This window comes from Erinaceus europaeus, chromosome 9, assembly GCF_950295315.1.
Source record: "Erinaceus europaeus chromosome 9, mEriEur2.1, whole genome shotgun sequence".
NCBI lineage: Eukaryota > Metazoa > Chordata > Mammalia > Eulipotyphla > Erinaceidae > Erinaceus > Erinaceus europaeus.
The window spans coordinates 48360473-48388022 of NC_080170.1; the positions used below are offsets into that span (position 1 = coordinate 48360473).

The 27550-nt window shown below is 39.3% G+C and overlaps 1 protein-coding gene across 2 annotated transcripts in view; it reads left to right on the forward strand.

The window, feature by feature from the left end:
* Positions 1 to 27550, forward strand: part of HMCN1 (hemicentin 1) — a 453341-nt gene that overhangs the window by 371403 nt on the left and 54388 nt on the right. For both annotated transcript variants that reach the window (XM_060197833.1, XM_060197834.1), the window contains exons 78-91: positions 3335 to 3442; positions 5689 to 5826; positions 5951 to 6085; positions 7405 to 7674; positions 9981 to 10171; positions 13906 to 14119; positions 16956 to 17090; positions 17705 to 17895; positions 18902 to 18983; positions 20572 to 20841; positions 23507 to 23677; positions 23784 to 23954; positions 26942 to 27112; positions 27287 to 27457. In XM_060197833.1, coding sequence (XP_060053816.1) covers positions 3335 to 3442; positions 5689 to 5826; positions 5951 to 6085; positions 7405 to 7674; positions 9981 to 10171; positions 13906 to 14119; positions 16956 to 17090; positions 17705 to 17895; positions 18902 to 18983; positions 20572 to 20841; positions 23507 to 23677; positions 23784 to 23954; positions 26942 to 27112; positions 27287 to 27457 — 2418 coding nt within the window. The remainder of the gene's footprint in view (positions 1 to 3334; positions 3443 to 5688; positions 5827 to 5950; positions 6086 to 7404; positions 7675 to 9980; positions 10172 to 13905; positions 14120 to 16955; positions 17091 to 17704; positions 17896 to 18901; positions 18984 to 20571; positions 20842 to 23506; positions 23678 to 23783; positions 23955 to 26941; positions 27113 to 27286; positions 27458 to 27550) is intronic.

The following is a 27550-nucleotide window of genomic DNA, read 5'->3' on the forward strand; positions in this document are numbered from 1 at the left end:
AGTACCCTGGCAATCAACTACTGTCAAGATTCTTAAGAGTTTTTTTTAATATTTATTTATTTATTTATTCTCTTTTGTTGCCCTTGTTTTGTTGTTATGGTTGTTATTGTTGTCGTTGTAGTTGTTGTTGTAGTTGTTATTGTTGTTGGATAGGACAGAGAGAAATGGAGAGAGGAGGGGAAGACAGAGAGGGGGCAAGAAAGACAGATATCTGCAGACCTGCTTTACCGCTTGTGAAGCGACTCCCCTGGTGGGGAGCTAGGGGCTCGAACTGGGATCCTTACGCCGGTCCTTGTGCTTTACACCACCTGTGCTTACCCAGCTGCGCTACCGCCTGACTCCCTGACTCAGAATTTTATTAGTATTTGCATAGTATTCTCAGAGAATTTATTTATTTCTTCACCAAGGGAAAATAATGGAATATGTGTCCTTACAGTGGAACTTGGCTTTTGAAGCAAATTATTTCAGTTACCTCAAAAGCCTACATAGTTTGGTAGAAACTAAAATAATAAAGCATCAATTAACTGCACTTCAGCACAAAATATTGTTCTAGAAAATAGTTTAGGACTTTCTCACAGTATTGTACAGGGTTGCCAGATAATACAGCAACTCCATTTGTAGGTATCTCTCCATGAAAACATGTCCAAAAATACCCCATTGTATAAAGGATTCATACAGCAATATTCACAACAGCCAAAGTACAGAGAGATTCTATATGTTCATTAATGGATGGATGAGTGAATAAATAAAATATGGTCCATTGTACAAGGAAATTAATATTAGTGCTAAAACTGAACAAAGTATTGACATATGCTATACCAGATAAAACTCACATATTGCACTGGCAGTGAAAGAAGTCAAACAAACACACACACACACACACACACACACACACACACACACACACCTTGTATCTGATCCCACCTGTATAAAATGTTTAGAAAATGTAGGTAGATAACAGAGAGTAGATTAGAGATTGTATGGAGCTGGGACTAGAAATGAGGAGTGGCTGTCAAAACAGGAGATTAAAGGAAAGGTTTTTTAATTTTATTTATTTTATGTTTTACTATTTAATAATAATTAGTGATTAAAGAATGATTAACCAAATTGTAGAATAAGAGGGATACAATTCCATATAGTACCCACCACCAGAGTTCTGTATCCCATCCCACTGGAAGGTTCCCTATTCTTTGTCCTTCTGGGAGTATGGACCAAAATTCTTTATGGGGAGCAGAAGGTGGAAGGTCTGGCTTCTGTAATTGCTTCTCCACTGAATATGGTCATACACCCAGCCTGTTTTTTTTACTGTTTTTTTCTTTGTTTGTTTTGCCTCCAGGGTTATCGTTGGGTCTTGGTGCCTGGTAGACAAGCTTTGTTTTTGTTTTTTTCTTAAACTTCTTTTTAATATTTATTTATTTTCCCTTTTGTTGCCTTTTTAAAATTATTATTGCTGTAGCTATTGTTGTTGTTATTGATGTCGTCATTGTTAGGTAGGACAGAGAGAAATGGAGAGATGAGGGGAAAGACAGAGAAGGAGAGAGAAAGATAAACACCTGCAGACCTGCTCCACCGCCTGTGAAGTGACTCCCCTGCAGGTGGGTGCTAGGGGCTCAAAGGTAAATAAGTTTTTATTATCATCAGCATTATCACTTGGACTTGATGCCTATACAAAGAATCCACCACTCCCAATGGCCCTCCCTTCCTCCCTCCCTACCTCCCTCCCTTCAGTTTTCCTTTCTCTTTTCCTTCCTTCCTTCTTTCCTTCCTTCCTTCTTTTTTTCCCTTCCTCCCTTCCTTCCTTTTGATAGGGACAGATAGAAATTTAAAGGAGGGGACTGGGCAGTAGTGCAGTGAATTAAGTGCATATGGTGCTAAGTGCAAGGACCAGTGGATACTATGTGTGCTCAGCCCGGACGCCACCACCCAGCTCCCACCCCCAGCCCGTTTCTGTCTTTCCCTTGTGGGACAGGGCTCCAGGACACATTGGTAAAGTCGTCTTCCCAGGAAAGTCAGGATAGGGTCATGGTAGCCTCTGCAAACTGATGACTGAAAAGTGGTAAGATATAAAGCATTACAAATTGTTTAATGAAAAGGAACCTAAAGGTAAGAATAGAGCAGATGGGACTAAGGGTCTTTGTATGGGAAGAAGCTAGGAAGTCTATTTTGGGTATATTCCAGGGGGTCTGTGACTTCAGTAGTTTTTGCCTGAGCCTGATAGCTGCTAGGCAGTGGGCTAAAAGTATTGTCTGGAGAAATGGTGTCAGAGTTTACAATGGAACTAGAAAGCTGGATAAGGGCAGTGAGTAGCTCCCAAATATGAGGAAAGTATACAAATACCATTAACTGTAACCATCGATCTGACCTAGGGTCCGTATCTATTCATATTTAGTACAGGAGCCTGTGTAATCTCTACATTCTCAGTCAATCTGAGCTCACAGTCCATGGTTATAGTTAGGAACATTCTAGGCTGCATGCATTTCAAGAGCAGTCTTCCTCAAGCAGAGTATGTTGACCCAACCTCCCTTCAGAGAGTGGGTCAGTCCCTACCATTGCTGATCTACAGTGAGGGCAAGGTCCTGAAGAGGCCGACAAGAGGGCTTATGATGATATTCCTGATGGAGATGACCATTGATGGTGGAGGGAGGAATCTATTAGAGGTCTAGGTCCATCATACCTAGAGGTTTTAAAATTAGATTGTAGTAATGGTTGAACACTGTAGATGTTTTAAACATCGTTGAACTTTATATCTCAATGGCTAACATTTTTGTTATCTAAATTAAGCCTCCATAAAACCTGTTAACAGTATTTTTTTTCTTTTTTATAAAAGAAGAATTTTTTTTAATTTTTCTTCTTTTTTTAATATTTATTTATTCCCTTTTTTGTCCTTGTTTTATTGTTGTAGTTATTACTGATGTTATCATTGTTGGATAGGACAGAGAGAAATAGAGGAGAGGAAGACAGAGAGGAGGAGAGAAAGATAGACACCTGCAGACCTGCTCCACCACTTATGAAGTGACTCCCCTGCAGGTGGGGAGCCGGGGGCTCAAACCAGGATCCTTACGTTAGTCCTTGCGATTTGTGCCATGTGCGCTTAACCCACTGCGCTACCGCCTGACTCCCCAGTATTTTTTTTCAACTCTTAGCAGAATTTTTTTTTAAATACTTAACTTGACAGTTCAGGCAATACAAATATGAGTATTAGTCAAAGACCTTTGTGCTATAGGGTGAGAACACAAAGATCAGAGCAATATCATTTATTGAACAACAGCAAAAGAAAGAAACCCAGGGATGTACTATACATTGAATCTTTTTCTTTCCTTTTCTTTATTTTTAGGGGCCATTGAGATATTTACCACTCAGTTGAACCATGCTGGAAGATACACATGTGTTGCCAGAAATACAGCTGGTTCTGCACATCGACATGTGACTCTTCATGTTCAGGGTATGAAAAGCTGTTTAACTCACTCGAATTTTGTGGGTGTTTTTGTGTTTGTTTTTTTTGAGTTGTGTCTAATTTTGAAAGGTGATTCTGTCTATAACTCTGATCCAGAGTAATACCTTGGGTACCTTGCATACTGCAAAATATGTTAGATACTGAAAAATATCTAGTAGACTTACCAACTGTGCTGCTATGGATATTGGTGTGCACAGGTCTTTCCAGATAGGTATTTTTATTTCCCTGGGTAAATCCCTAGGAGGGGGATTGCTGAATCATAGGTAGATCCATTTCTAGAGTTCTGATGAATCTCCAAACTGTTTTCTGCAGGCTTTGGACCACCTCACATTTCTACCAGCAATATAGGAGGCTCCCTTTCCCCCCATAGTCTCTCCAACATTTGATGTTTCTGTCTTTCTTTTTAAGTTTTTTTTAAAAACATTTATTTATTTATTTTCCCTTTTGTTGCCCTTGTTGTTTTATTGTTGTAGTTATATCCTTGTTGTTATTGATGTCGTCGTTGTTGGATAGGACAGAGAAATGGAGAGAGGAGGGGAAGACAGAGAGGGGGAGAGAAAGATAGACACCTGCAGACCTGCTTCACCACCTGTGAAGTGTCTCCCTTGCAGGTGGGGAGCTGGGGGTTCGAACCGGAATCCTTACTCTGGTCCTTGCACTTTGTGCCACGTGTGCTTAACCCGCTGTGCTATCATCCAACTCCCCTGTTTCTGTCTTTTCTAATGTGTGACATTCTCACAGGTGTAAAATGGTATCTCATTGTTGTTTTTATTTGCACTTCCCTGATCATCAGTAATGTTAAACATTTTTTCACATATATGCTAGCCCTTTGAATCTCTTTGGAGAAGGTTCTGCCCATATCTTACCCCGATTTTTCAATGGGGTTCTTTGTCTTTTTATTGTTGAGTTTGGTGTGTTCATTGTGTATTTGGGTTATGAGTCCTCTGTCTGATAAATAACACAAAGATTGTTTCCCATTCTGTGTGTGAGGGGTGGGGGAGGGAGTGTCTCCTTGTTGTGGTAGTGATTCCCTTTGCTGTGCAGAAGCCTTTTGGTTTGATGTAGTCCCATTGGTCAATTTCTTACTTTTGTTTTCCTTGCAGTTAAATTTGAATAAGTGAGGGAGTTGGGCTGTAGCGCAGTGGGTAAAGCGCAGGTAGCGCAAAGCACAAGGACCGGCATAAGGATCCCATTCGAACCCCGGCTCCCCGCCTGCAGGGGAGTCGCTTCACAGGCGGTGAAGCAGGTCTGCAGGTGTCTATCTTTCTCTCCTCCTCTCTGTCTTCCCCTCCTCTCTCCATTTCTCTCTGTCCTATCCAACAACGACAACAACAATAATAACTACAACAATAAAACAACAAGGGCAACAAAAGGGAATAAACAAAATAAATATAAAAAAATTTTTTGAATAAGTGGAAATGTTACAAAAACTTTAATGGAAGAGAGTTCTGCCTATGTATCTTAAGTATTGGATGATTTCTAGTCCAACTTCTCTATCTTTGATCCACAACACAGATACCCAACAACAGATAAATGGCTAAAGAAGTTATGCTATATAGAATGCAGCTGTTAAAAATGATGAGGTCAGCTCTTTTGCAGTAGTGTGGTCAGAACTCAAAGGTATCGTGTTGAGTAAGACTAGGAAGAAAGAAAAAGACCAAGTGGTCTCACTTAAAAGTGGAACTTAACAACAAAGAACAGTAAGGAAAAACTCAAGATGAAGGTGGAGTAGGTATGGCATATTGCAGTAAAACAAAGGATTCTGTGGGAGGAGGGTAAGGGAGATGATCAAGGGACATCGGGATTCTCATGAGTCTCCTAGGCATCAGTCACAGGGAGATGAGAAGCTGTGCATATGTGTTAAAGACTACAATAAGCCATTAAACCCCCTCACCAGATTAAAAAAAAAAAAAACTAGTTAAAAATGACTGTTTAAAAAAATATCCAGTAAAGAATAAAGAATACACAGATACTAAGTCACACATAGCTTCTGAAGTTGTTTCTTCTTGGAGTTAATAGCATGTGTTCCTGCTTCTAATAGAGTCCTTCTAGCACAGACTGGATCATAGTAGCGGGACACAAAAGAAATATGTAATATGACTCATACTCATGGTTTCTTTGGGCCGTCAAATCACTAACATTTTTGAATTATGAGTTTGGATCTATTTAGCCTCCTGGCTACAGTAGACTTTTCTGCCATTAAGTAGATTAATTATGACCCTTGGTTCTTACAGACCCTCCAGTCATTCAGCCTCAGCCAAGTGAACTAGATGTCATTCTCAACAATCCCATTCTTTTGCCATGTGAGGCAACGGGAACGCCCAGTCCTTTCATTACTTGGCAAAAAGAAGGCATCAGTGTCATCACTGCAGGTACATAGTATTGTCTGTATCCAGAAAATATGGCCAATATACATTTTTAAAGAAATTAGCATGACTTTTTAAAAAATATAAACATAAAGATCCTTTTCCCTCTGCTTTCATAACTGTGATGTAGGCAGAAGCCATACAGTTCTTCCCAGTGGTGACTTGCAGATCTCCAGAGCTGTCAGAGAAGATGCAGGTTCTTACATGTGTGTGGCTCAGAATCCAGCTGGTACTGCCTTGGGAAAAATCAAGTTAAATGTCCAAGGTACCTAAATAATCAGTGATTCTGTTCTTATTGCAATGCTCGTAAGAGTTTATTACCAAAACTCATATCTAAAATGGTTACACTATTGTAATCATTCTAGACTTCTTAGCTTACATTATGCTTTTTTTTGTCACCAGGATTATCACTGGGCTTGGCACTACCAATCCACTGCTCACAACAACCATTTTTTCCTTTTCCTTTTTTTTTTTTCCTTTCTATTTTTATTTGACAGAACAGAGAGAAGTCGAGAGGGGAGGGGAGATAAGAAAAGGGGAGAAAGAAAGAGAGACACCTGTAGAGTTGCTTCACCATTTGTGAAGCTTCTCCCCCCAATTCCGCAGGTGGGGGCCAAGGATTCACACGTGGGACCCCCCATTATCCTATTTGTTTTTCTCTTGCCCTTTCAAAGGAGAAAATGTGCTCTTTTTTTTTTTCCAGATTCTTATCATAAGCTAAAGTTTTCTGAAGAAATGGGGAGATATTTTTCTTCATATGATTATTTCATAGTCCCCTTATTTATTCAAATAATATGATCATTGTACATGAGACACCCAGGTAGGCAATGTAGGAAATACAGAAATGTAGGAGACAAACTGTGAACAGATAAATAACTTTCAAACCTTGAAGGGGATCTGTTTTGAAAGTTTAAGTGGATGAAGTGAGTCACACAATAACTGCAGGTTAAACAATATTTATTGATAGAGTCTAGCTTCTCTAGCTCTATAATTCCTCACAAAGACATATATATATATATACATATATATATATATGTGTGAGTGTGTGTGTGTATGCATATATGTGTATTCTCATTGCTTATTATAAATTATTATTCTTTACATTTGTTAACTAGATAGAAAATATATTGCTGGGAGTCGGGCGGGTTAAGCGCAGGTGGCACAAAGCACAAAGACTGGTTTAAGGATCCTCGTTTGAGCCCCCGGCTCCCCACCTTCAGGGGAGTCACTTCACAAGCAGTGAAGCAGTTTTGCAGGTGTCTATCTTTCTCTCCCCTTCTCTGTCTTCCCCTCCTCTCTCCATTTCTCTCTGTCCTATCCAACAATGATGGCATCAACAATAATAACTACAACAATAAAACAACAAGGGCAACAAAAGGTAATAAATAAATAAATAAGAAAATAAATAAATACTTTTAAAAAAAGAAAAGAAAACATATTGCTGAAATGGATGGAGTGAATTTGTTTATTTCAATGTGGATATGGTAAAGTCAGCATATTGTTTACCAATGTGATTTCACTTTTTTTTTTTTTTCAAAATTAGACATCTCTGTTTTTAAGAGATTTAAACATTGTTTCTTTTAGTTCCCCCAGTTATTAGCCCCCATCCAAAGGAATATATCGTTTCTGTGGATAAACCCATCTCTCTGCTGTGTGAGGCAAATGGCCTCCCATCACCCAGAATTGCCTGGCATAAAGATGGACATGAAATTGTGGAATCCATCCGCCAGCGTATCCTCAGCTCTGGGGCTCTGCAGATAGCCTTTGCTCAGCCCAATGATGCAGGCCAGTACACATGCTTGGCAGCCAATGCAGCAGGATCGGCGAGCATGACCACCAACCTCACTGTCCATGGTAGGTGGTTTACAAAATGGTTTCCATCAGCATATTGTAAAGCGAAAGCAAAAGATGAGAATCAGATACATGCAAAACCAGTATTACAAAAGGATATCATCTGTGTGTTGCTGATAACCGCCACTCCCCCCCACCAAGGTAACCGTAGGGGTCCGTGGCCATGAAAAATCTATATGTATTTTATGATGTTTTTGAGCTACTTGTCAGTCTGGTTTTGGTCAAGGAAAATCACTGTGACCTTAATTATTAAGGCAGCTGAAACCCAGAGACATCTATTTGAGTAATTAAAATATCAAAATATGTATGTGGACTTTTTAATAACAGAAAAATACCCATGTTTTGTCCTTTATAGTCAACAGCTAACAAAATAGCTAAAGATCAGCATTGACATGTTTCAATGGCTAACTTTTTTTAAAATTTTATTTATTTTATTTTTGAGAGAGATGCAGAGAGAGACACACACAGAGAGAGAAACACCAGAGCACTGCTCAGCTCTGATTTATGGTGGTGTGAGGGATTGAACCTGGGATTTAGGAGCCTCAGGCAGAGTCTGTTTGCATAACCATTATGCTGTCTCCCCTGCCCCAGTGGCTAACATTTTTAAGATTAAAGGTTGAATAGCTATTAATACTTATGGTAGGTTCTTCCAAAGTACTATTAGTAATTGGACTATTTGTTTTGCAAAGCTGGCATCATGCATGTATTTGACTTCACCACACATGGACTGAGTTTTCATTCAAAGAGAGAGAGAAAAAAGAGAGGACACACCAGAGCTTCCTCAGTGTCATAACACCTCCTGTGTGGATCCAGGGCTTGAACCTGGGCCATGTCCTTATGACCTACCCAGTAAGCTTTCTCTGACTTAGTATAAGTACTTGTAGTAACACTGCTATCTCTTTTGTTTATTTTATTCTATTCTATTTTTATTAGTGATTTAATAATGGTTGACAAGATTATAAGATTCCAGGGGTATAGTATCAGACCAAACCCACCACCAAAGTTCTATGACACTGCCCCCCACCACACCATTAGCCACCATAGTGCTCACAAAATCTTAGATTGCCTCTCTTGGTTTTGGTGAATATTTTTCTCTCTTTTTTAAATTTTTTAATCATCTGTATTTATTTATTGGATAGAGACAGCCAGAGATTGAGAGGAAGGGGGAGTTAGAGAGGGAGATAGACAGAGAGACACCTGCAACCCTGCATGTATCACCACTCATGAAGCTTTCCACTGCAGGTGGGGACCAGGGGCTTGAACCCATGTTCTTGAACCCATATTCTAACACATGTGCTCAACCAGGTGCACCCTAACCCTAACCCATCCCCTGGTGATTAGTTTCTGAAGGAACTGGGTGGGGGTGCATCTGGTAAAGCACATGCATTACAGTGCACAAGAACCCAGGTTCAAGCCTCTGGTCCCCACCTGCAGTGGAGGAAGCTTCAGTCAGTGAAACAGTGCTACAGATGTATGTCTCTTTCTCTCCCCATCTATCTTTTTTTTTTTTACGACCCCCATCTATCTTTTATTTCCCTCTCAATTTCTCTCTGTCTATTCAAAATTAATATATACATATATATGTAATAGTATCAAAAATTATCATTAATTTCTGCTTTTTTGTTACTGTTCAGAAAAATTTGAAAGTTTTTTTTTTTTGTAAATCCCTCTCACCCTTCACCAAATTTAAATGAGTGGCTTTTCTTTTGCTTGTCCTTGCAGTATGTCTATTTTTGATACAATCCTAGCAGATGTACAATCATAAAAGCATTTTGCTTTTTGTTGTTCTTATCAGCTTTTTTTTTTTTTTACCTCACTGAGGCGCAAAAAAAAAAAAAAAAGAAAGAAAAGAAAAGTCAGGAAGTTAAAAAAAATACAAAGATTCAAATCTAAAATCTAATAATATAGTTCTGTGTCGTTTGTTCACCAAACTGGTTAGAAACATATTCAGTAAGAATTTGCTAGAATACCTTCTAGCATAAAAATATTGATTACTTTCATGGAAGCATAAAACACACACACACACACACACACACAATATCTTTTAATAGATTTTATACATTTATTTACATGATGAGAGATGGAGAAATAGCCAGACCATCACTACTATATGCAATGCTAGGGTTCAAACCAAGAACCCCACACATGCAAGTCATACATTCTACCACTTGGTCACTGAGTTAACATCTTAATACATGTTTCTAACATTGTTAACAAAATGGCTTCTCAAGTATGCTCATTTTCAATTTGAGTAAATATGTTATTGAATTCAACATCCTCAAGGACCATCTTTTAAAAACTATTCATAGTTCCACCTCGAATCCGAAATACAGAAGAACAGTACACTGTCAAGGAGAATTCACAAGCCACCCTTCCTTGTGTGGCTGATGGAATCCCCACACCAACAATTAACTGGAGAAAAGACAGTGTGCTTTTTGCAAACTTGTTAGGAAAATATACTGTGGACCCCTATGGAGAACTCATTCTGGAAAATGTTATGGTAAGTTTTATGGACATGAAAACAGAAATTAAACCAAATTGTTCTTCACCTTTTAACTCTTGTAACTTAACTCAAAAATACGTTTAAATAATGAAAAGCAACACTTTGTAAATTAGGATCACAAAATCAATTTGCTTCACATTCTAAGTCTGAGAATAGCATTTGGCAAATACTAGTAACTCATAAATGACCTCCTTCTAAAATTGTTATTTTATCATTGTGGAAACATTGACAGGGAATATAACGTCTATTTTTCCTGTTAAAACAAAAAGTAGTTCGAACCCCGGCTCCCCACCTGCAGGGGAGTCGCTTCACAGGCGGTGAAGCAGGTCTGCAGGTGTCTATCTTTCTCTCCCCCTCTCTGTCTTCCCCTCCTCTCTCCGTTTCTCTCTGTCCTATCCGACAACGACGACAACAACAATAATAACTACAACAATAAAACAACAAGGGCAACAAAAGGGAATAAATAAATAAAATAAAATATTTTTTTTAAAAAGTAGTATGCAACCAGGTAGATTACATCTATAATGAATAATGATAGTTTTCATGCTATATTTCTAGTCAGTTCTATAATGTTTAATTGTAAAAGACAAATTTTTAGTGATTCAATATTGATTTACAAAACCACAAGATAACAGGGATTTAATTCCACACCATTCCCACCACCAGAGTTCTGTGCCCCCATTGCCTCCATAGGTCTCCCAAGGTCTGAGATATGGGTTGACTATTAATTCTATAACTATCTGTATTTATATTAAAAAGATAATTCTTAAACTGTTTAAAAGGAAAAATGTAACAGAAGTATTCAATCACTAATAACAACAGATTGTATTGACTTTGTTCTCTGATCAGCATTGGTTTAGGAGCTAGGAATACATCAGGAGAGAAAAGAAATCAGAGATCCTTTCCTCTGGAAGTTTATTTCAAGAAGAGTGTGATAGTGAAAAAAAAAAAAAAAGTCAAAATAAAATTAATGGTATGAGAATAAAAGTTTGGTCAAGGGGCTGATGAGTAGAGAGGGACAGCTGACATTTTTAAATTGGACAGTCAAGGTGAATCACCATTGGGAAGCTAGCATTTGAACAATATGTGAAGAAAGTGAGTTGCCCAAGAAAACAATTGGGGAAAGAGAATTCCAGGCAGTAGAACAAGGAGTCTGAGGTGGGAACATGTCTGATGTATTTGAGAAACAGGACACCAGTAAGAGCAAAGGTATGGAATTAGGGCAAAGAGATAATGCATGGATAAGGGCTTATGAGTCCGAGTCTCAGTACCACATGGGAGATACTGTGGCACTGGAGGAAACTCCAGTATGATGGTGTCTGTCCCTCTTATCACTCTCTCTCTGTTTCTATATCCAAATGAAAAAGCAGCCTGAAGCAGAGAGATAGCTTGTGTACAAGGTCCTGGTTCCATTTTTTTTTTTAAAAAAAAAAGCAAAATCAGTTGGGAAGATGAACTAGAGACAGATGAGCTGATGGAACTCAGCAGAGTATAGCAGGAAAGGGGCAAGATGTTTTATATCTTACTGCCTTTCAGCCACCAAGTTGCAGGCACTGCCATAATGCCAACCTGACTTCCGTAGGCAGATGACCTCACCAATGCGTCCTAGAATCTCACCTCCCCAGATCCCTCCCTATTCCACTAGGGAAAGATAGAAACAGGCTGGGGTATGGACTGACCTGCCAACATCCGTGTCCACTGGAGAAGCAATTACAGAAGCCAAATCTTACACCTTCTGCACCCCATAAAGAATTTTGGTCCATACTCCTGGATGGGTAAAGACTAAGGAACCTACTGGGGGCCAGGTGGTGGTGCACTAGGTTAAGCACCCATAGTATAAAGTGCAAGGACCCATATAAGGGATCCCGGTTCAAGCCCCTGACTCCCCACCTGCAGGGGGCATCGTTTCATAAGCAGTGAAGCAGGTCTGCAGGTGTCTCTCTGTCTCTCTCCCTCTCTATCACCCCCTCCCCTCTCAATTTCTCTCTGTCCTATCTAACTGAAAAAAAAAAAAAAAGAAAAATGGCCACCAGGAGCAGTAGATTTGTAGTGCTGGCACTGAGTCCCATCAATAACCCTGGAGGCAAAAAAAAAAAAAAAAGAATAGGGAACCTTCCAATGGAGGGGATGGGACACCGAACTCGTGGTGGGAACTATATGGAATTGTACCCCTATTATCTTACAATCTTGTTAGTCATTATTAAATCACTAATAAAATAATTTTTAAAAAAAGAAAAAGGGCAAGAAGTAGTTGAATTCTGCATATATGTTGAGGCTAGGATTTCTGAATAAGATTTCAAGTAGGATGTGAGAAAATAAAAGTAAACAGATATGCTCCCTAGGGGAGCTTAATTGTTATGTGGAAAACTGAGAAATGTACAAATGTACATGTACAAACTACTGTACTTTACTGTCAGCTCTAAACCATCCCCCCCCAAGATAGAAAAAACAGACATGACATCAGTATAAATAAGAACATAGCAATCAGCAGATAGTGAAATCTACAAACAATATGAAAGGAAAAATGGGGAATTCAGTTTTGGGCATGCATTTCAAGTGCCTTGAGAGTTGGAATAGACCATCAAAGTGTCAATCCCAGTACCCATAAGCATAGATTTGGCACTTAATGTCAAAAGACTGGTTGGCTTCACTAAGGTATTGAGTTTATGTAGAGAAGAGTACCTAAAGCTGAGCCCTTTTACATGACAACATCAAGATCTCCCTGTCTTGGAATAATGAGCAAAAGACTATGTAAAAGGAGCAACTGGTGGTGTGAGGAGGAAATTAAGGAAGTGTGATATCCTGGAAGTCAAGGAGACTTCACAGGAAAAGGAGTCATCATTGTGTCAAAATCGCCCTTGCTCCCACCATTTTCTTTTATAAGTTTGCTTGGTCCTGGTACTACATTACCCCAGGAGCCAACTAAGTTAGCAAGATTCTACCAGTGTCTGAAATTATTTGTTCTTTATTTGTATCTTGCAAAGCAATAGTATACAGGATGGTTAGTAAATACTGGAAATTAGATTTTCTGAGATCTTATTACAAGAAAATGCTATTAGTTTACCTTATTTTTTTGTAATTTTTTAAAAATTATTTATTCATGAGAAAGATAGTAGGAGAGAGAGAGAAAGAAAGAACCAGACATCACTCTGGCACATGTGCTGCCAGGGATTGAACTCAGGACCTCATGCTTGCAAGTTCAACACTCTATCCACTGTACCACCTCCTCGACCACTTAGCTTACCTTATATTTAAACTCTTGTACATTTCAAATTATATTATGCCAAAACATAATACCAGATAGTTCAGGCTGTAACACAGAAATTGTAATTGTCTTTTTTTTATTTATTTAATTTATTCCATTTTGTTGTCCTTGTTATTTTTTTATTGTTGTAGTTATTGTTGTTGTTATTGATGTCATTGTTGTTGGATAGGACAGAGAGATAGAGAGAGGAGGAGAAGACAGAGAGAGAGGGAAAGAAACATAGACAACTGCAGACCTGCTTCACCGCCTATGAAGTGACTTCCCTGCAGGTGGGAAGCCGGGGACTCGAACCGGGATCCTTATGCTGGTACTTGCGCTTTGCGCCACTTGCGCTTAACTCGCTGTGCTACCGCCTGACTCCCTTAAATTGTCTTTAAACTAAAGTTAGCGGCACCAAAATTTTCAAGTGTATGTATTTTATGTAAGATTGTACAGTGACATAAAACACTCTGTTTTTCTGTTTAAGCCAGAGGATGCTGGCAGCTATACCTGCATTGCTCACAATACTGCAGGTGAAGACACACACACTGTCAGTCTGACTGTCCATGTTCTCCCTGCTTTCACTGAACTCCCTGGAGATGTGTCATTAAATAAAGGCGAGCAACTGCGATTAAACTGTAGAGCAACTGGTATTCCACTGCCCAAGCTGACATGGAACTTTAATAACAACATTATCCCAGGTTGGTCTTTTCATTCTTATGTGAATAATATACCAACATAGACCTTAAAACCAGTCTGCTTTTCCTTCAGCTTTGAGGATCAGTTGATAAACTGATAATGAAGAATTGGTCCCTCTAGGTTCTGTACAGTAGTTCCATTACCAGAATTTTATCCTAGACACAGGATATGTGTCTTTGAATTCATTTGAAAGGATATAAATTGATCACAGATCATGTATTGCAAGACAGTGGGCTTTTTCACTTAAAATGAGTCCCCTCCCATATGAAGAGAAACCACTGTACATCCAGACACCTGCAATTAGTCCCCATAGAACTCCTTGATCAGTGGTAAATGAACTGAGATGACGACTATTGGAGTTTGGAAGATTTTCCTGATCTTACAGAGGTAAATGTATTCGTTAACTTCTACTGTATGTAGACCACTTATATGCCAACAGAATAATTTTTAGTCAATACGGTCATCCCTGGAACCCAGGAGTTCTCAATAATGTCTGTAGTTATCAGACTTTATCATGAGCATATCGACTTGTTAGTAATGAGAATTTGTCATATTCTAAAATTGAGTTCTGAAGTACTGATTAGTTGTATTTAATAAGTGTCTTCAGGGGGCTGGGAGATAGTTCACCCAGTAGAGTACACAGCTTACCATGCAAAAGAACCCAGGTTTGAACCTCAACCACCATGTCAGAGCGTAATGCAGAGGGGAAAATCAGGAACAGTGGGACAGTATTGTGGTGTCTCCTTTTCTCTCTGCCTCTCTTCTCTTTCCCTCTTTCCAGAAAAAAAAAAAAAAAAAGCCAAAAGATCCCACCAAAATGGTGGAATCACAAAGGCATGAAGTCCCAGAGAAGTCCTGGTGGCCAATCAAAAGTGTTTTCTTAGAAGGGTAGTAATAGGGAGTCGGGCTATAGTGCAGTGGGTTAAGCGCAGGTGGCACAAAGCACAAGGACCGGCGTAAGGACCCCTGTTCGAGCCCCGGCTCCCTACCTGCAGGGGAGTCGCTTCACAAGCGGTTAAGCAGATCTGCAGGTGTCTATCTTCCTCTCCTCTCTCTCTGTCTTCCCCTCCTCTCTTCATTTCTCTCTGTCCTGTCCAACAACAATGACAATAATAACTACAACAATAAAACAAGGGCAACAAAAGGGAATAAATAAATAAAATAAATTTTAAAAAAGAAGGGTAGTAATAAGCACTAATGTTTTTTAATTTATTTATTTCCTTTTTGTTGCCCTTGTTGTTTTTATTGTTGTTGTAGTTACTATTGTTGTTGATATCGTCGTTGAGAGAAAGATAGATACCTGCAGACCTGCTTCACCGTCTGTGAAGCGACTCCCCTGCAGGTGGGGAGCCGGGGGCTCGAACTGGGATCCTTAGGCCAGTTCTTGGGCTTTGCGCCACGTGTGCTTAACCCACTGCTACTGCCCGATTCCAATAAGCACTAATTTTTATGAAGATTTGTGTTAATGGCTGGAATTTATCAACTGTATTACTTTGATAATAGCTGCATGCCTTTCTATTTAAATTTTATTTATTTATTATTGGATAGAGACAGAGAGAAATTGAGAGGGTGGGGGGAGGTAGGGAGAGAGACAGAAACACCTGCAGCCCTGCTTCACTGCTTGTAAAGCTTTCCCCATGCAGGTGGGGACTAGGGGCTTGAACCTGGGTTTTTGTGCACTGTAGTGCGTGTACTTAACCAGCTGTTCCACCACCTGGCCCCTAATAGCATGTCTTTCTAAAGAAAAACAAAATCTGAAACATCTAGTCAGTGCTATTTTTTTGAAAGTATAATACTGTTTAAAATTTTTAAGGTTTGGGGCCAAGCAGTGATGCACTCAATTGTACGCCCATGTTATCATGCACAAGAACTAAGGTTCAAGCCCTGGATCCTCACCTGCAAGAGGGGTAGTTTCACACTTCTATCCTCCCCCTTCCCTCTCGATTTCTCTCTTGTCTCTATAATAAACAAATAAAAGTAAATTTAAAATAACTTTTAAACACTTAAGCCTTAATTTTCCATGTAACACTCAGCAATATGAAATCTTAAGAGATCATTTCAATTGGGACATAATAGTTAACATATTTGACATTTACCTATTTTTACCAGAATCTTATTTAGGATTAGTTGCTTAAAAAGTGACATGTTTACCCTATATTCATTTCCAATAGATATGACAGACAGTCTTTGTACATATTTATGCCTTTACTGTTACAGAGATTTTTTTTTTCCTTTATTGGGGAGTTAATGGCGCATAGTACAGTTGTTGGCATGGGTACAACCTATCATCTCCCCATGAGAGGTGTTTGCAAAGTACTCTCACCCCCAACTTAGTTACTACAATAACATTGGACCATGTTGTCATTATTACCTAACTAGCCCATGTTTCCATGAGTTCCCCTTCTGACCCTGCCAAGTGAGTTAAATTATAACTGAAAAGGTTTTCATGTTTTTACATAAATTGTTTGGGAGGAAGAGTGGTGGTGAGATACAAAATGGAAAATGTCTTCTTGCAGAATGAAAGATATTTCAAAATTCAGAGAGACTCTGAGCCAGCTTCAGGCAGTACTGAGAAATGAAAGGTGAACTTCCAATCAAAAATCATTTTGAAAGATGTTTGTTTTCATTCTGTCTCCCTATTCCTCCTGCTGTTTTTAGAGGCGTAGAAAATAGCTTCAAGGTAGAAATCTGTTGAAAAGGTTCTCTTCCGATGTGAGGAGATCTCTGGTGCAGTGACTGATTCAACTCATAAATCCAACCCGCAAAACACTCTACTGTTGTGATTATTTTCCTAGGTTACTGAGAGTCATTTGTGTTGTTCCTAACTTGTTCCCTCAGCCCGCTTTGACAGTGTCACTGGACATAGTGAACTTGTTATTGAGAGAGTGTCCAAAGGGGACTCCGGGACCTACGTATGCACTGCCGAGAACAGCGTGGGTTTTGTAAAAGCAATTGGATCTGTTTACGTGAAAGGTAGGTAAAAGTGCTCTGTAGCTTTCCTTGTGATTTATGTAGAGTGAGTGGTTTCTCTCTTCTTTACAATGTAACTTCAGTTTATTCATCCATTTAGTCCTATTTTCACAGATGTACAAATTCATAAGAAATAATAATTGTGAACATTCATCTCAAGGGTAGGTAAGCAGTAGGGAAGGTGATCACTCTTGAAGAGCGGAATCATTCTCTTAGCTGATTGGCACAGACAAAAGATTCCAGTTGGTTAGCATGAACTATTGATTCTGGAAAATTTCTGGGATCCGAAAGTAGCTCTGTGCCTATTCACTCAATTATCTTTCTATTTTTTATTTTATTTTTTATTTTATTTTTTTATTTCTATTTTTATTTTATTTTTATAAATTTTTAGAGACAGAGAGGCAGGAGGTAGAGAGAGAGTGAAAGAGAACATAGCACCAATAAAGCTTCCTTTAATGCTGTGGGGGCCAGGCTCAAACCCAAGTTGCATACGAACGAAACACACGATTCAAGTGAACTATTTTGCTGGACCTCAGTTATCTTTCTGAAAAAGTCAAAATCACAAAGAAATGACCAGAATTTCCTTTCACATATCTTTGCCTTTTGTTATTTTCCAGAACCTCCAGTCTTCCAAGATGATTACCCTTCTAACTGGATCGAACCACTTGGGGGTAATGCAATCCTAAATTGTGAGGTGAAAGGAGATCCAGCCCCCACCATCCAGTGGAGCAGGAAGGGGGTAGACATTGAAATAAGCCACAGAATCCGACAACTTGGCAATGGCTCCCTTGCTATTTATGGCACCCTTGTAAGTTACACTAAAATTATCAGGCACTTGAACTGCCACAGTCAGTGTCTCTCTACAGGGGCACTGAAGTAGGAAAGTTCCTCATATTCCTGTTTAAATCCTAAAATCTTAATCAACACATTCTTTCCAAAAATTGAAACCATCGTTCAGACTGATGATTTGGCGTCCTTTCAAAGAAATACAAGCTGCACCAAGCCCCAGCAATAACCCTGGGGGCAAAATAATAATAATAATACAAATAATACAATAGCTTGTTTTCTTTTTTTCCTTTAATTATTCTGTTATTTAACATCAGTCAGTTATTCCCCCATCTCTGTTTTAGAATAAGGAAATTAAAGAATTACAGGCACAATTATAAAAAATCATAGCGTAGTTTTCATCACCAAATTGATAACTATATTGTGCTTTCCAAACTTTTCAGCAATTCAGAAAATGATTAGTGTTTTGAGTTTTTCTATCCTGGGGTTGGAGTGTCAATGTAATACAAGATTTTATCTAAAATTTTCTCAAGTAAACTACCGATAACTAGTTAGCCCAATATTGAATTGATTTATATATGCTATCTAATTATTCTTAATCCAATATACAGGTCTTGTATATTTCTAGTATGTTTCTATTTAAATAATACAATGACAGAATTCATTAGAAAGAGCTCAATTTTTGTTAGTTTTTATTTTTATTTTGCTTGAGTAAGCCAAATATCAAACTAGCATCAAGACCTTTTTTAGTAAGATGATATCAGATGCATTATAAAAAGATGTTATTTTTTTTTATTTGATTTAAGACTAGCCATTATTTTGGAGAATAGCAGTGATAGTCTGTCTTAAATCTATTTAGGCTGGGGATTTCTATTCTTTTTAAATGAATCAATGTGTATAGAGTTTTCTATTTCTGTCAAATTGCCTTCTCAAAAATGAAATCTCATATAAGTAAGCATAATGGTAAAAAAGGGACTTTGTTCTATCCTGAAGACATGTGTTTTTCTAACACTATTTTTTTCCCATAGAACGAAGATGCTGGTGACTATACCTGTGTCGCCGCCAACGAGGCAGGGGTGGTGGAGCGTAGCATGAGCCTAACTCTGCAGAGTAAGCTGGCAAAAGAAAGGCCATTTTCTTTAACGTTATTATTTTTCAGATCATTTTGTTGGGTTTATTTATTTATTTATCATTTTAATGGTTTGAAATACATGTGTTGACACATGGGTACAGTATCTCATCTCCCTGTCTCATTGGTGTCTGCTTTATTACATTGGTGGTAACATCCAGGGTGTGTCTGATTTAATTTTGTTGGCTGATGGAGTGATGGTTATCAAGCTTATGAGTGACAGTTTTACACAGACATTTTTCTATTTTATCTAACACATGCAGCTCAAGATTGCAACTGGAGGGCCAGGTGATGGCGCACCTGGTTGAGCTCACATGTTACAATGCTCAAAGACCTGGGTTCGAGCCCCCAGTCTCCACCTGCAGGGGGAAAGCTTTGTGCGTGGTGAAGCAGTGTTGTAGGTGTCTCTCTTTCTCTTCTCCTTCCTATCACCCCATTCCCACTTGACTTCTGGCAGTCTCTATCCAATAAATAAATAAATATAATTTGAAAAAAAAAGAGGGGTCGGGCAGTAGCGCAGTGGGTTAAGTGCACGTGGCGCAAAGCGCAAGGACCAAGTTAGGATCATGGTTCGAGCCCCTGGCTCCCCACCTGCTTGGGGGGTCGCTTCACAGGCGGTGAAGCAGGTCTGCAGGTGTCTATCTTTCTCTCCCCCTCTCTGTCTTCCCCTCCTCTCTCCATTTCTCTCTGTCCTATGACAATGACGATATCAATAACAACAACAATAAATATATATATATAAAGAAAAAAAGTTTTAAAAAATTATATTGCATTGGTTGGTGGCAGAGCTTTTATATGTTAACTGTTTCCATCCCCAAAACCAAAACCAGATGGCATTGTATTCTTTTTTTTTCCATTTTTTGAGTCGTACTAATTCGTCTTTATTATTTATTCATTATTGGATAGAGACGAAAATTGAGAGGGCAGGAGGAGGTAGAGAGAGAGAAAGACAGAGAGACACCTTCAACCCTACTTCAGCACTCATGAAGCATTCCCCCTGTAGGTGGTGACCAGGGGCTTGAACCTGTGTCTTTGTGCACTGGCACTGTAATGTGAGCACTTAACCAGGTGCTCCACTGCCTGGCCCCAGCTGTACCAATTCTTTATAGGTTTGATATCCATCCTTTGTTGGACGTGTGATCTTCTCCCAATTACTGAGCTGCCTGGTTATCCTTATATAGTTTGCTTTTGATATATATATAGCATTTTAGTTTGACGTAGTCCCATTTATTTAATTCCTTCTATTATACAATACCTTTTAAAGATGATGGCATTCCTGCTTTCAAAATAATTCCTGAATGTCTTCATTGTCCTCACCAATGGCATACTTTCCATTTTCTCTGAAACTTCTGTTATTTATGCTCCCACAGCACCTACTCTACACTAAACTCTACTTAATTTACTACTAAAGTCTATAAGTATACTTACTAAACAAACCATAGCTACCGATACTTATAAATGTCAGTTTCAGTCTTAGTAATTGAGGGACTACAGTGTTCTATAAATAAATCAAACTTATGTTAACCTAACTCCACAGGAACTAAGAAACTGGATGTTTTTTTTCTCTAGGTCCTCCTGTAATCACTGTTGAGCCAGTAGAGACAGTTGTCAGTGCTGGTGGCAAAGTCATATTGAATTGTCAGGCTACTGGAGAGCCTCACCCAACCATTACATGGTCTCGTCAAGGACACTCTCTGCCCTGGGATGAGCGAGTCAGTGTGCTGCCCAACAGCTCATTATATATTGCTGCTGCTCAGAAAGAAGACACGTCTGAATATGAATGTGTGGCTCGAAATTTAATGGGTTCTGTCCTTGTCAGAGTGCCTGTCATAGTCCAGGGTGAGTGCAATCAGATGGATACTCAAGTTCAACAGCACTTGGGATGATCCAGGTCATACAAAGTCTTGAACATCTTAGTTCGACTATCCTTTAAAATACGCTGCAACGGGAGTCGGGCGGTAGCAGTGAGTTAAGTGCACGTGGCGCAAAGCGCAAGGACCGGCGGAAGGATCCCGATTTGAGCCCCTGGCTCCCCCACCTGCAGGGGAGTCACTTCACTAGCGGTGAAGCAGGTCTGCAGGTGTCTATCTTTCTCTCCCCCTCTCTGTCTTCCCCTCCTCTCTCCATTTCTCTCTGTCCTATCCAACAACCATGACAACACCAGTAATAACTACAACAATAAAAAAAACAAGGGCAACAAAAGGAAAAATAAATAAATATAATTTAAAAATATGCTGCAACATTGGTTTACATTATTATAAGATTTTAGTGATATAGTTTCATACGTATGTGTGTGTGTGTGTGTGTGTGTGTGTGTGTGTGTACAAGACTCTTCATGCCATTTCATAATCGGATCAAAGTTCTAATATCACCACACCAAAAACCAAAGAGAATCCCTCAGACTGTCCCCCTGTTTTGTCTTTCTGTACCTTCAGTAACCGTGTTTGTTCAAAGAGCTTGAGCATCAGTTTGATTGCTATTATTACTATTGTTATTATTACTGTTATTTCAAGTTCATTTTTTGCAGTGATTTACAGTCTACATATGGGTGAAACGTGAATCTTTTCATTTTCATACTGCTGCACTTAATATAACTATTTCCAATCCCACCCCCTTTGTCCTAAAAGACACAACACAATATATATATAGATAGATAAATAGATAGATTTATTTTATTTTTCCATATGAGATAGTGTCTTACATGAGAAATCAAGAGAGAAGCCAGAACACCACCATAGTATATACTGTGCTAGGGATCAAACCACTAGCCTCAGGCATGCAAGCCCTGAAATCTATTGAGATATTTCCCAGGCAACAGTATTATTTATTTACTTATTTATTGTATTGCTTTGTTGGGGAATTAATGTTTTACAGTTGACAGTAAATACAATAGTTTGAACATGCATAACATTTCTCAGTTTTCCACACAACAATACAACTTCCACTAGGTCTTCCATCCTGTTCCAGGAAGTATCATTTATTTTAATGGGATATACATCCCCCAGCTTCTTTATCCAATTATCTGTCAGCCCTTAGGTCAACTCCCTATTTTGGCAGTCAGCAAACAGTGCTGCTATGAATATAGAGGTGCAATGATCCTTTCAAATTAGTGAGTTCAACTTTTCTTTTATCCTTAAGATACTTCTAGATTGTGGAGATAGGACAAAAACCACTTCACAGTGTATAGGTTGAAGTATCTCTGTCTTTTAAAATTAACTCATGACCTGCTTTTTTTTTCTTTTGCATTTTTTCATACATATGTTTATCTCAACACGAAATCTCACCATTTAAGGCAACCTCACATATTGGTAATTTAGCAAAATTTGTAGCATGAAGAAAGAAAGGTCACTGGAATTATTTCATAGTTCTTCTGCAAACGTCTCCATTAGTTGAATAAGAATTTAACGTTCAGGCCACTATGCAAAACCTTCCTGACTAGGATTTCTTCCTATTAACAGTGCGTAATTGTTTCCGTTTTCATTCTGTAATTCTTTTCATTTTTATAGCACCAGGGTCTTATGGATGAATGATTTCAGGACCCCTGGGCCATTGTGTTACTTTTTTTTAAGTTTTAGGTAGGGAGAGAGAGAGAGAGAGAGACAGACAGAGAAGAGGAAGATAGCACAGCACTGCACCACAGTTGTGCTGTGGTGATCCCATGTGGTGTGAGGGCTCAGACTTGTGCATTCAGGCGACTAATCTCCTGCCCCCCCAATCTGTGATTCTGGAGCAGTTTGAAGATTCTCTGATCTCATTTAGAAATGTTCTCCAGTCTGAGAAATCTTGAAAAAAAAACAACCTGTGAACATTGTGGCTAAAATGTCTTAAAATGTTAATACAGTTACCATAGTGTGTGTGTGTGTGTGTGTGTGTGTGTGTGTATAATCTCAATAGAGATTAATACTATAAAATATTCAGTAAACAATTCAAAATTCTAAACTTATTTTTTTAATTTAAAATCTAGTCAAACTGGGAGTCGGGCAGTAGTACAGCGGGTTAAGCACACGTGGCGCAAAATGCAAGGACCAGCGTAAGGATTCGAGCCCCCAGCTCCCCACCTGCAGTGGAGTCGCTTCACAGGCAGTGAAGCAGGTCTGCAGGTGTCTATCTTTCTCTCCCCATCTCTGTCTTCCCCTCCTCTCTCCATTTCTCTCTATTCTATCCAACAACAACAACCTCAGTAATAACTACAACAATAAAACAAGGACAACCAAAAGGAATAATAAATAAATAAATAAAACCTAATCAAACCAATGCATATATTTTGCTCTGGGAAGTGCTTTATGTCCTAAAGGTTAAATAGTCTCCAAATTTCTTGGCACTTTATTGATTGCTTGAAGTTCTCCTTTTATGCTTAGGTTTTACTTTACCAGGAGAAGTATTTCCATAAGTACTTTCTCAGTGCTCGTCAATTTACCCCACACCCAGTACATCCCTTGCATGAAATCCAAATTACAGAGTCTTCTTAACAAACCTAAGACCACATACCATATTTTATTTGCAGTTCATGGGGGATTTTCCCAGTGGTCTACCTGGAGAGCCTGCAGTGTCACCTGTGGAAAGGGGATCCAGAAAAGGAGCCGTATGTGCAACAATCCTCTCCCTGTGAATGGTGGGAAACCTTGCCATGGGTCAGATTCTGAGATGCGGAGCTGTCAGCACAGCCCATGTCCAGGTACACTTTCTTCTTCAGTGTGCTCATCCAACTAGGAGTAGTGCTGTCTCTAGGTTCATACTTTCCTCTGAAGTCTACTGACAGTGCCATGATTCACCCTTAACAGTGGACGGCCGCTGGTCAGAATGGGGCCCTTGGGAAGAGTGCACGCGCAGCTGTGGCCATGGCAACCGCACCAGGGTCCGGACTTGCAGTAACCCACCTGCACAGCATGGAGGTCGGCCATGTGGAGGAAGCGCAGTGGACATCATCATGTGCCACATCAGGCCGTGCCCAGGTGAAAGCCCAGTGGTCAGCAAAACTCCTGTGAGCTTCTGCACAGGGGTTGCAATGGCCTTGTCTTGTTTGTTGTGAATGAAAAAAAAGTCCCTGGCCTCCCTCTGTCTGTGAATATATTTATTCTCTGCTCTTTATTCTGTCTCTTGTGGAGGTCTGACATTAATTAGTGTTAAGTGAAATGCCAGCTTTAATTGGACGTGTTGAAAAGCTGCCAATTGTGGTGTAGTTTTAAATATAAAGAGCAAAAGCCATTGGTTGCAAAATCAATGAGTGTGAGAGGTATCAAGGGCCTTGGGTAACTCTAGTAACAGTCATTCATTTTCAGGGGAGAAAAATGAAGCCCTGAGAAATTAATGATTCATTAGTAACATACAACTAGTGAGGACTAACATACAATAAGATCAATAACATACACTAGATCAATAACATACAATAAGATCAATAACATACCATATCAATAATATACAATAAGATCAATAACATACACTAGATCAATAATCTAGTGGGAACTAATTTATGTGTTTTCTACATGTTATTTTCAATGTTGTAAAACAACCCACAAAATGTATAAGCATTTCTCAGTTCAAAGTGACTGAAGACACACTTTAATAAGCTTAAGCAGAATATTCCACTTTCAGATATGATTAAATCCAAGGACTTGGCCACTGTTTCTACGAGCATGTTTTCCATCCCTCGTGTCTACTTGCCTCTCTTTGACTTTATTCTCCAGTAAACTCCTTCCATGTGGTGGAAAAAATGACTACGGGCAACTCCTGGCTTACAGGGACTTTATAATCTAAGGCCTCAGAGAAAAAGGAGTTCCTCCTCCCTTTACTCTCTTCCTCCCCCTCTCTGTGCCTCTGTGTGTGTGTGTGTGTGTGTGTGTGTGTGTGTCTGTCTGTCTGTCTCTTGTGCCTCTGTGTGTGTGTGTGTGTGTGTGTGTGTGTGTGTGTGCTTTTTGTTTGGATTTCATGCTCACATGAAACAAACGGACTCTAGGAGAAGATATTTTGGGCTCATTGCCCACTGAATGTCAAGAGGGACAGGGTAATGGGCTGAGAGATAGCTCATTTAGTTGAGCATGTATTTTATATATGAGGTCATAGATTCAAGCCCTGGTACCACAGGGGGCGCCAAGGGTAGCACCTGAATAGCTCTGTGGATGATGGAGTGGTGCTATGGCATCTCCTCTCATTTTGTAGATTAAAGGAAAAAAAAAAAAAAGGTCCAGAAAGACTGCTAAGTATAAGGCCCTAGTTTCATTCTCCCACACCACATAAAATTTCTAAATATATGGACAGGGTCCTTGTTTGACAGACTGACCTTTTTATTTTTTAGGGGTTGTGGGGTTATTGGTTTATAGTAAATACATTTGACACGTGAATAAAGTTTCTCGATCTTCTGCAAGACACTTTTACTTCCAACCTTTGTCCTCCTTCACCACCCTGCACCAGGACCTGAAAGCCCACACCACCCAGAGTCCTTTGCTTTAGTGCAATACACCAAACACAACCTAACTTCTGTTTTATGTTTTTTCCTTTCTGTTCTTATTTCTCAACTTAAGACAGACTGAAATAAATCATAAGGAACAGGAAAGTAACTCCTCATTCATTCAATGTCACATGCAACAGATGTCTACCAAGCACCTACTTTGCTCTAGACCCTGTTCAAATTGCTACCAGGAAAAACTCATATCATTCAGATATTGATACCATTCCAGTATTGGTAAGCTACTGAGCAAGATCAAATTGTTGAAGCAACAGAGCACAACTCGAAGAGACATTTAACTGAGACAGCTTTCAATTTCCTCTTTTGGTATCTTAAAGATTGTGCTAAGAGATTTTCACAGCTCAGGGTCCGATATGGGTTCATGTTTCATTTAACCCCAGGCAACCACAATAACACAGTTGATGGATCTCTTATCTAAAAATTACCTTTTAGGGAGTTAGGCAGTAGTACAGCAGGTTAAGCACACATGGCTTGAAGCGCAAGAACTGGTCTAAGGATCCGGGTTCAAGCCCCGGGCTTCCCATCTGCAAGGGGGCTGCTTCACAAGCGGTGAAGAAAGTCTGCAGGTGTCTATCTTTCTCTCCTCCTCTCTGTCTTCCCCTCCTCTATCCATTTCTCTCTGTTCTATCCAAAAACAATGACATCAGTGACAACAATAATAATAACCACAACGATAAAAAAAGGGCAACAAAAATGAAAAAAGTACCTTTTCAAAATAATATGACCTGCTGCTGACTTATACAGGAGGAAAACGATAGTGTTGATTCTTAGCCCAGGCACCTGGCAGAAAACATACGTCTTGAGCTCAGATGATGTAATGTGTTAGTTACCAGACGGAAGTCTTTAATATCACTCCTTGGAAACTACTGGTCCTTTTTTTTTTCCTCCTCTTGTTTAGGAAGTAGGTGAGTGTGATATTCAGAACTTTTAATTCATGAACATCATGTAATGGAGAAGAACTTTTGGACTTACAGCTGTGAAAATCATCATGTTGAAAGAGCCAAGTTCATCTATTAATAAGACATAGAAGTATGCTATTGCAGAATGAGTGCCAAGTTATCGTTGTCAATAACTATAGCTAGATGTACTGTTTCTAGTTCTTTCCACTTTCCCCTGAGCTCGGAGCCCAGACAAATGCTTATCTTAGCCTTAAAAGTCCAGATTGTGTTCACATATGGTAGAAAGATTGATTAAATTTAGAATGTGATAAAATCACCTCTTTGGATAAATTTAGACATTTATTTTGGCACTAGGGAACCTTCCGGATTCCCCTATAGACACATCAATATCCATGGAAATCTAGCAAGGAGAAAGGAAGAACACCATTAGTTATGTTTCCTTTGTTTCAATGTCAATTTTCTCAGATTCTAGGCTAATCTAATGCATCACTGAGTTAATTTATTTGTACCATTTTGTTTTCTTAACAAACACAACTCTGTGACTTGAAATGTCTCTTGGGATGTGGGACATGTACAGTTCATGGATCTTGGAGCACTTGGCAGCCTTGGGGCACATGCAGCAGAAGTTGTGGGGAAGGTACCCAGACAAGAACAAGATTGTGCAACAAACCACCACCATCATTTGATGGGTCCTATTGCACTGGGCCTGAAACACAGATGCAAGTTTGCAATGCCAGACATTGTCCAGGTAAGATAAATATCATGTGTGTGTTCTTAATAAATTGATGTACCTCTCAGTATATAGTATACCACTAAATTTCAATGGCAATAAGAACATCACTCAAGCCATGCATATCCAGGCAAGGCTGAGCCTGCCCATTTTTGAGGAATAACAGAAAACTTGTGCTTTTCTTAAATCCAGTTGATGGCAGCTGGGCTGACTGGACCAGTTGGAGTACCTGTACAGTGTCCTGTGGAGGAGGAACCAAGCAGAGAACTAGGGACTGCTCTGATCCCATTCCCCAGCACGGAGGGAGCCCATGTGAAGGAACAGATGTCCAGATTGACTTTTGCAATAGTGACCCTTGTCCAAGTGAGTGTTGGCAATAGTGAGTTGACATTATCCTTTCTTAAAATCTCAGCAAAGCCTCCACTCTTTATAGTTACGGTATTCAGTGATCTGAGA